Source organism: Seriola dumerili, unplaced genomic scaffold, assembly GCF_002260705.1.
Source record: "Seriola dumerili isolate Sdu_G_001 unplaced genomic scaffold, Sdu_1.0 BDQW01000331.1, whole genome shotgun sequence".
Taxonomy (NCBI): Eukaryota; Metazoa; Chordata; class Actinopteri; order Carangiformes; family Carangidae; genus Seriola; species Seriola dumerili.
This window is the reverse complement of record NW_019174586.1, coordinates 264,614-275,155: the sequence shown is the minus strand read 5'-3', so window position 1 is coordinate 275,155 and position 10,542 is coordinate 264,614. Positions and strand designations below refer to the sequence as shown.

The 10,542-nt window shown below is 41.1% G+C and overlaps 1 protein-coding gene across 1 annotated transcript in view; it reads left to right on the top strand.

Annotated features, from left to right (window-relative positions):
* LOC111232552 (protein diaphanous homolog 1-like) overlaps positions 1 to 8,422 on the top strand; it is a 36,122-nt gene extending 27,700 nt beyond the window's left edge. Inside the window, exon 11 of the mRNA XM_022760126.1 lies at positions 7,157 to 8,422. Within this exon, the coding sequence (XP_022615847.1) occupies positions 7,157 to 7,341 (185 nt within the window). The 3' untranslated portion in view covers positions 7,342 to 8,422. The remainder of the gene's footprint in view (positions 1 to 7,156) is intronic.
* Positions 8,423 to 10,542: the final 2,120 nt, after the last annotated feature.

Sequence of the window (10,542 nt, the reverse complement as noted above, 5' to 3'; positions counted from 1 at the left end):
TGTGTGTGTGTGTGTGTGTGTGTGTGTGTGTGTGTATTCACATGCACATGTGTGGGTTGAGTATTCACACATAAGAGAGGTTGGGGAAGAGTGTGTGCAACCCAATCCCTCCCTCAATAGNTGTGTGTGTGTGTGTGTGTGTGTGTGTGTGTGTGTGTGTGTGTGTGTGTGTGTGTGTGTGTGTGTGTGTGTGTGTGTATTCACATGCACATGTGTGGGTTGAGTATTCACACATAAGAGAGGTTGGGGAAGAGTGTGTGCAACCCAATCCCTCCCTCAATAGAAGCCAGATGTGAAGTGGTGATCCAGAGTGGAATAGCTCAGAACCAGAGGGTAGACTGCTTTCTTTCTTTCTTTCTAAATGGACTTATAATACAGTAAAACAGTGGTTGTGACAGAGACTATCTCTGAGGGCATTAAACAGTTCTTAATAACGAACAGCTCAGTCTCAGCACCTCTAGAGTGACTGAGACAACAGTGAGAGGACGATATGGAGGGAAAAGAGGGATTGGAGGAAGGAGCACTGTTTGAGTAAGAATGGGGCCCACTTGAGGGCTCAGTCAGTCACCCATAATACTGTGTGGCCACCTCACACTCCTAACAGGAAATACCTGAACATATGTGTGAGAGACAGAAAGGGAGAGCGAGCCTTCCTCCCTACGCATACTTGTCTGTGGTAGGAAAGTATAAGTGGCTGGATGTATCACAGTCTCTGCTCAGTACCTCCTCCTGGTCTCGTCTCTTCCACAGTCTTGTCATTTTGTTTTCTTTTGCCCAATTCAGGGTTTTCCATGGCTCATGTGGAGGTTGTGAAGCCATGCTGTATTTATATTGACTGCTCCTTCACCAGTTACCCACTTTGCTTCTTACAGCCAGGAAGGGCCTAAAGTCTTTCACCCACACAATAGGAGGGTGTCTTTATGTTTGTGTGTGTGTGCGCGCGCATGTTTGTCTGGTTGGTTGAGTCAGACGTCTTAATTTAGTGGAGATGAAGTAGGAGGAGGCACATCCTGACTTTGGAACAACTGATACATATCTGGCACCACTGAGGCCTTGGGCAGCAGGCTAAAAACACTGCTCTATCCAGCTCATTTATATATGGACAGTATTTTTATTCTTTGCGCCATAATGTATAATACATCTATAAAATGCTCTCCATAGGCAGAACAGTGGATAGGAACCACAGCTGTGGTTTCATCATCTTATCATGTTAGTGCAAGGCAGGTTTATTTGTGTTGCACCTTTTTAAAGGCAATTCATATGTTAATTAGGTTTGAATTTAAGGTAACTGCAGTATTAATTGGGAATAATGGTAGTGTTAATATTTCCCATTTTTTAAACAAAACACTTTATAATACATCTGGGGTATAATTATTAAATGTAATAAAGCATTCACAAGACTTATCCCAAATGTGAAAAAGTATCTACTAATCCTCATATATAGTCTAAACACCAGTGAAGTTTGTACTGTATGTCTCATCTATAATCCATAGTGAGTTAACTTTCACAGTTTTTTTTTTGTCATTCCAACTCATTTGGCAGCAAACATTCCTTAGACTGCCAGTTATGGGAAAAATGCACAAACTGATTTCAAACAGATTATTCTACTTAATCAAATTCCCATTGTTATCACTGAGACTTTCTCTTATTAAATATTCAATAACTTTTAAGTTAGAAATAACAGAAACAAAAGTAGTGATACAAAACTAGGCTGCAAAAGCATAATGAAAGAGAGTTACCATATTGGTGGGGTTACTGGAGCATGCTTTCGTTGTAATTACAATGTGACTCTATAATAATCTATCTCTAATAATCAAAGAGATGCTGTATAAAATGCTTCTGTATGACAGGCCTATCAAATCTGTCAAAACTCATTCACCTTTTTTTACTGACCTGTCAGTCACTTTTTATGGCTGGAAAGGAACTGTCTTCAGGCAGTATTGGCTGTGGCTAAGACGGAGATGATCACAGGGTGGGCAAATTTGTTATTTGTTAATAAAATGCTAAATTATGCATCAAGCCGCGGCAGTATGTAACATCTAATCAGTTCAACTGCTCTGTACAGCCAGGAACCCAGACATTGTTCCATCAGAGGGCATCTCATATTACTGTCTGTACCAACATTCATAATGTCTAAGGAGTTAGAATTAAGCTTATTCCGTTGCACACGCCGGAAGTTTGCTGAGGAAACGATCGGGCATGATAATTTGATAATAATCAGTATGTTCCAGATGGGGTCAGGAGCATGAGACGTCAACTAAATGATGACACACAAATTCTCTCACAGAAAGAGCGGTGGGTGAAAACTCACTTACTTAGGTGTAATTACAAAGTTTCTATGTTTTTCCTCATTCTGTTGTCAAACATTGTAATAATAGTTCAAGCCTTTAAAGTGGGTTAACAAACTGCAGGACAAACTTTTTTATGTTTTTCTGCAGCTTTAAAACTTTGATCACAGTCTTGTGAGATAGTCTGTTATGGCAATGACGATTATTAAGGGTATAGCCCCTCATTACACACAGTAAGTCATTATCATCTAAAAAAACGTTTTTGTTTGTTTGTTTTTTCGCTAAGTGTGTCCGACCATGTCGGAAATCAAAAGTTTTAATACCTGATCCAAACAGCCACATGTGGAGGTTGAGAGAAAAATCATTAGAAACATGGGAGACACAATATCATTTAAATATGGGGATAACGGCTCACATTTTTCAGTCTCTCCCAGATGAGGGGGGGCTTGAGGCACACGACTTGACTCAAGTCAGACTGAAGTCACAAATTTGACGACTCGAGACTTGCTTGACTAACACTAGTAAATGACTTGACTTTGGCTCATGACTTGAAAAAATGACCACCTCTTTACAGTATGTTATAATGAATCTCTCTTCCTGTTACACACATATTAAAGTCTAATGAGTCATTTTAGGTACTTTAACATATTACATTACATTCTGTTACATTATATGTTATTATATTAGGTATAATATGGATAAGGTTTGTGGAAAATCAATGAGTCACGTTGAGAGTTACATTTTTGTCTTTGGAGCTAGTGATTGCCATTGTGCATGTCATGGTCTTCATTACATGAAGTGTGTCCCTCCTTTGCACTCCTCTTTGTTTCCTCCCCTCACAGCTGTGCTGACTGCAGACGTCACCAACTCAGTGTTAAAGGACTACTGAGGGCCTATTGAGTGTTGTCATGCTCATTGTGTCACAGCAGTGCGACTGAATGGAAAGCCACGAGGCTGCCGAGGCTCTCACCTTTGACCTGTACCTCAGTTCACTGTGTGTGTGTGTTTGTGCTGGTTGTATAGAATAAATAGACTGCATGGGGGATCCTCAGCTGTCTGCCCTCCGTCTGTCTAGCCCCCCCCCCTTTAAGCACATACAGACAAAATGCACACAAACCAGATGTTCACATGCCAATACAAAGACACACATAGATGTTTGCATACCAATACATACAGGCACATCACGTTCCAGAGGACAGACAACCTTGCATACTTTTTCAAACACCATCATACTGTGGCTTTCAGCTTTAGATTGTTAGCTGAAGGTCTGTCTATGTCCTTTTGCATGAATACAGACTTGTCAGTTTGGCTGCATAAGGCTAATTTGTTTGTATTTGTTCTCAAAGCAATTTAAGTGGAGGAATGATGCGTCTAAACTCTCACTATAGACCCATCTGCTGGGTCCCGACCTTTGCTAGATCAGCCAATCACAGTAGCAACTAGTTGACAAAGCACCAATCACAACAGAGACACGGAGATAAAGGGGATGGCAACAATAGAGGCACACGCTGGCTCTGCAGACAGTCTGCTCTTACAAAAAAAGAAAAAAAGATCCCCTGTAAAGAAATGTGCTTTCACAGATGTTCACACACACACAGGCACACACAGTTCAGACAATTCAGACCAATAGGAGAGCACTCATCAGTCAAACCTTTATTGTAGCAGTGGTGATGTCACATGCATACTAAACACCCACTGAGACACAGGCCAGCAAACCACATATATGCACCAGTTGAGCCCATTCACTGCCATAAAATGCATGTTTAATACTGACCCAGAGACACAAGCCCTAGTGATGCTAGATGACGTCACTCTTTCCCACAGTCCTCTAGTGCAGAGCAGCAGTGTGTTACCCGGTGCAGCCTGAGGAGGGCGGTATGTGTCTCTAAGCTGGAGACAATGATGGAGGTCCAGCCTACATCTGCAAATACACCACCATGCTAGTCGTGGCACTGTTACCATGTTGTCATGTGACTGTTGCTTTGCTGCAGCTTCTGTACAATAGACCGAGGGCATAAAGATGGCTGCTTCCTTGTCATACAGTGGTATCACACCATGCAGATGTCACTTGCATTAGGTGGGGGGGGGGGGCTGGTATAATCTGTGATCAGGGAAGTGGTGAGCATTCTCTGTATCCACTGAACTAGTTCTTGGTACCCTCTCATTGCGAACTACACTATACTTGTTTGTCTGCAAACTCTCCTCACTTTCTCCTTGTTTTTGTCTTTTCCACTCATAAGGGCCGCACACATATACTGTACAACAAAGCGTTCTTTCCCTCATCAGGCAATCATTATTGAGTCTCCTGGAGTGTAATGTGTTACAGATGATCTTTTCACTACACTCTTTGTGCCTCTGATGTGCCCCTCAGTGTGCAAACACACTCATTCAATCTCATGCCCACCAGTAAACAGACCTTTGTTGTGAGTCCCGACGTCTTGTTTCCTGCTGCTGCAACCACCAGGCTTCATGCCAAGTGCGTGGATCATTTAGTCGACATCAGAGCTAGTTTGTGGATAAAACATGAATGCTGAGAATTTCCTATGTTTGTAGTGCCACGTGTTAAAGGAGTGCTCCAGTGATTTTTTACTGCACTTCTACCAAGTTAGGAGGCTTGCAAGAGGCTCTATAAATGATTGAATCAAATCACAATCTCATTGATGAGGAAAATAGAATATTTTTATTGTCAATCTCATCTGAAAGCTTCAAGGTGCAAGATTGTACCAGCCTTATCCTTAAAACAGATTTTAGTTTTTCTTTGATTCATGCATTACCTATGTAATGTAAAAAATCATGTGCTGAGTTAAACTTCTATATTTGGTGATGTATAATTTACTCTTGAGGTTGCTTGAGTTGCTGTATTTTAACTATATTTAAATATAGAAAGACATTTGCTCAGAATTTTCCTCACATTACTTTAATATGCAGGTTTCTGTCTAAATTCATCCTGTTCCCATGCTGTTTCCAATGCTGCAACCCTCTGATCCTGACTCTTATCCTCTTCTCTGTTTTCTCCCTCAAGAGGGAGTGGAGGAGGATAAGAGAGGAGAGAAGATGGTTTGACAGCCTTTGAAGAGCTTTTCTCTGCGGGTGCGATTTTTTTTTTTTTTTTTTTTTTTTTAGGACAAGCTCGGCACAGTACACATACGTGTAGAGTAACACCCACACTGACACACACTCTTCCTCCCTTTTTTTGGGTCATTTACATAATTTCTAATTAATAAGTTTATGAGGCAGGGAGAGGAGCTTTGGGACAGGACAAAAATAGATATGAGGGATGTATGTGAGAGGAGCCTGAGAAAGAGAGAAAGTGTTCCCATGTATTGGTGTTTATGATGGGGAGAAATCTGTGCGTCTCATAGGAAAGTGTGTGAGGTGATAGTTTGACACCCCAGCTGTCTGCTGATCAGTCCAGCTGAGGCTTGACTCTAAATCTCCAAATCCTCCTTCTCCTATTTCTCCCCAGACTCAATTGTGTCTTTGTCACAGCTAGTTCTGGAGACCTGCTCGGTAACTGTGTCTGTGTTTGTTTGTCTTTTTTTTTTTTTTTTTGCTCCATCAGAACCATGTGACAAGTCTTGCTGTGTTGTTTGTGTTACCATGGTTCATTTGCATGTGTATTTCTATTGGTTTGCATCATGACATTGATGGATTGATTTGTTTTTTTGTTGTCTTCATCAGTAGTGCAGGAACACGTTACATCAATGTGTGTAATCATGATAACAACTGTGTCCTGTACTGACAACGTTAACATTTTGTTCATAGCATCCTTTGCTTTGGGAGTGAAGAGCTGTTGACATACACCAGGCATAAAATAACAGCAAACACACAAACACAATCTCCCACTGACCTATATTATTCAAAATGGCCGCTGCTGCACAGCTGTCCTCCCACACAGTGGTAAAGGATAGAGGGAGGGAAAGAGAGGTAAAGGCAAGGCTGATGGTGTGTGTGCGTGTGTGTGTGTGCGTGTGTGTGGGAAGAGGAGGAGAGGAACTAACTGAGTAAGCAGGTAGGATAAAAATGACAGCATCCTCAGGGCACAATCTGTCACACTTGTTGTGTTTCTCTGTCCGTCCCTGTGCATCTCTTATCTGTCCTCACTGCATCCACTGTTTCCCTGTGATCTATTTTACTACTTACCTCACGGCTCATTCCTCCTCTCACCCAGTCTCTCCATCCATGTTTGTCTCATTTTCATTCATCCCTGCCTCTTTAATCCTCCCACAGCATGAATCATCACGCTCCTCTCGTGTTGTCTAACCCTCCGTCTTCCCCCTTCCTTCCCTCCTTGCTTTTACACACTCACCATCTCCATTCCTTCATCTCATCCGTCCCATTTCCTCCTAAATGTCTCTTATTCCTTTTTCGTTCTTCTTTTCTTCATTTTTTCCACTTTAAGATCATGATCATTAGCAGAGAGCTGCTTCAGATATCACTCTAATCCAAACACAGCCACCCTACTCAGTCATTTGTGTGTGTGTCTTTCTAATGCATGTATGTTGGATGTATGTTTGAAAGAAAGGGAGCATTAATTTTGTGTTTTATCATTCAAAACACATGCCTATAATGTTCTCAGATGCTCACGCTCGTGACTGTGTGCAGCCCAGTAGTCGGGTTAACTAATCAAACTGGTTGTCTCTTCATATTTGCAGTGACAAATGTTCAGTATCTGGCTGCTGACGTGTTGTATGGCTAACCGACGTGTTTTTACACGTCTTTTATGCACGTACATCCGATATGTCACTTCACGGCATGCAATGACATATGTGTATGGACTTGTTGTGATAAAAAAAAAAACACAGCATGTAATTTATTATCATGTCTTTATTTGTTTATCTCACTCACCCTGACTTTCTCTTTCTCAGCCAACCACCGACGAGCTGGTCATGCAGTGACCAACATCCTGGCCAAAGAGTTGATGCAGGAGGACACGCCTTCGTCAAGTAAACTGCCCGCAAAGAAGAAGTCAGATGAGAAAGAGGAGGCTAAACTAGAGGGGGCAGAGTCATTGGAGGAATTACTGGATGTTGCTCCCTCTCGTTCTAATTAGGCAGAGCAGGCAGAAAGTTTTTACTCAGAGTCAGTGATATCCAAACGCAGATAAATTTCTTAGACATTCCAGGGGCCAATATCAATCTGAGATTATCTTAGTGAAAAAAGGCCTGTGTTCTTCTGACCTTTGTCTTAACAGGACCATCTTTTAGGGTAGCACTGACTGTGTCTTCTGTGAGGACTGAGAGAGGCAGAGCATGAAGGCAGGGCTCTCCCCTAAACTCTCGAATGTCCCTCATCAACATTTGGATTTTTGCCAGTGTCATAAAAATGTTAATTGCTTTGTTCAGCATGTGCACATATCTGTTAACGTATTCTTGTCTGTTTCTGTTCTCTGTATTTCTGCATCACTGAATTCACTTGTCTTTCACCAGCGGGCATCTTGAGGAATTCCAAAGACTTACTCAGGAGGGATCCACCCTTTATTTTGAGGTTATTTCCAAATTCTAAATTTAACTTTGGAATGTCTGGAATTAGGCACATCCTACGACAGCTTCATAGGTTTCTCTGGATGTTTCAGCCATGATCACTTTGCGCTTTTTTTTTTTTAACCTACAAAACTTATTGTGTTATGTCTGTCTAATATACTGTATGTAACTGTCTAATATACTGTGTAAATGTTAATCATTTTTGCTGTATTATTGAAAAAAGTGCCAACCAGTAGAAATCCAGTCTTGTCATTTCACCTCCAGGTTTTGTCCAGTCACAGTTTGCACTGGGGTGATGTGTGGAGCAGTCATCACCTGGGTGTTTCAGTGTGTTGTTTGTTTAATGAGAAGGGATTTAGTGCACTTGTTTGCATGTATCAGTTACATATCACATAAAAATGAGGATAATTTACATAAACTTGTCTACGCTGTAATGCCACACATGCCTACAACAGTTACATGTTACATCTTTCATCCATGAACATGAACACTCTCATAAACCCCAGAGGGAAGTATAGTTAGATGGGAAGAGAAAGTTCTTTCACAGTCAGTTAAACCAAAAAAGAAACTTTGCATTTTAAAAGGGTGTTTCCATACAAAAGCTGGCCTGAGCAGTTTACATGCCTGTGTGTGTGTGTGTGTGTGTGTGTGTGTGTGTGTGTGTGCGTGCGTGCGTGCGTGCGTGTGTGCGTGCGCCTGCGTGTGTGTGCGTGCGCCTGCGTGTGTGTGTGTGTGCGCGCGTGCAGTAAGCCACCTATATTTAGTTTTGTGTGCGCAATTGACTCCCTAAATTTGTGTGTGTTTGTGCATGTAGGTTTGAGTGTGTGTGTTGCCATCTGTAATTACTGTATGGTACCGACTATGCTGTCATAAATGTTAGGTTTCATAAACAGCTTTGTGGTCTTTCTGCTGAGGATGTAGCACACTGGAAAACTGCCCAAAAACTGCTGAGACGTGTGTGTGTGTGTGTGTGTGTGTGTGTGTGTGTGTGTGTGTGTGTGTTCACCCACTTCCCCTCCCACTGAACTGCAGCAGTAGTTGCTGAATGTCTGGCCTTTCCTTTGTTGGTATTCAGTAGCCATCAGCATACATGTTGCCATGATGTTGTGGTGTAATATTTGACAGGAGTCCTGAGAGGTGATGTCAGCTGCTCCATGCAATATTTATTCCTATGCAAACACAATACTGTAGCGTGCACTCTTGCCCTGATATCCAGCCAGCCTCAGGATCCAAAAACCACTGGGGGTCATATTAGTGGTCTTTATAAAATAACAGATTTTTTTTTCTCAACAACACCAGCAATCACATGACATCTAACATAAAAAGTTGAGCGTCTTTGGACGTTGAGGAACTGGCACTTAAACAACATGACAACAAATGAGGTTCTTTAAGAACAGTAGGTGTAGAATTCCTTGTTCTGATCATGTGCTGGTGCCTCAGTTTAATCCAGTAACACTTAAAATAATTAGGTGCTGTTCCCACTCTGAAGCAGAAAATATGTTGTAGCTGTATTTAAACCACAGACACAATTCCTGTTTCATCTTTCTGCCCATCTCTTCAAGTGGACAGTGCCAGGTGACTGTGTGTACCAGATACCAGCTGTTCAACATTAAGGAAAGAGAATATCAGAACATCACTGGAATGTTAGTTGTTTTTTTTTTTTTTATTTGAGTCATTCCTTTTGCTCATAACGTCTTTTTTTAAGAGAATGTTTTCTATGTGGATTTTTACAGTTGATTATTTTAATGTATTTGAATTGTGACAATTTTTTTCTCAGATTTCTCTATGTACACAGAATAATGCACATGGTCATTCTGTTTGCTGCACAGAACTATTAAAATGTCTTAAATAAATTGATCTGATGTCATTAATCTTTGATCAGTGTTTACATCTGTTGATGTGTGTGTGTGTGTGTATTTTTCAGCTCAGCTGTATTCCTGTGTTTTTGCCAAAGTAAATTCCTGCATATTTCTCCATACCTCCCCCCCCCCCTCCTTCCTTCCCTCTCTCTCATGTAAACACATTGTGCAGTAAAATACCAGATAGTCACTGCACTCTGCGAAACTATAATTTTATTGCCAAAAGACAGCAGCAGAATGAATAAACAGTGGAATTAGTTATTTTTACAGAGAAATTCCAGGCTTTTCCATGGCTCCAGGGTTTCCAGAGACATTTTCCAACATTGATCGCCAGTGTTCAACATGATCCCTGACTAAGGCCAATTACCAGTGTGTTTGTGTGTGTGTGTGTGAGAGATAGAGAGTGGTTATGCCTTATGCTGTTTTTCATCATGTGGCCCCCTCTCTCTTTTTCTGTTCTTCCTCTTCTCACCACCTCCTCTTCTGCCTTCATGCCCACAATTAGACTTTTGTTTTTTCATACCTTTGTGTTTTTCCTAATAAAATCTTCACCAAGGTTTCACGAAGTGCTACACATATTCAGAATCAGAATACCCTCAGGTAATAATATATGTCACTCAATAAAAACTTCAGTACAGCGTACTAGGGGTTAATAGCCCATTAAACAAACAAACAAAAAAAAAAGGCACCTGTTTTTTTCCTAATTTTATGGATAAAAGCACTGCAAACCATAATAAAGAAAGAAAATTTCAACACAAAAGTTGCACACATTTGTTTGGATTGTTCTAGAGGTGATTTGAAGTTTCTATCTTTATCTGATCATGAGTTCTGCTCATTCTTTGGAGCACTATTTATGAAAAATCAGCTCCAAAGTCTCTGCTGGTCTCATCCTGGTCACATCCTTTTGTCTGT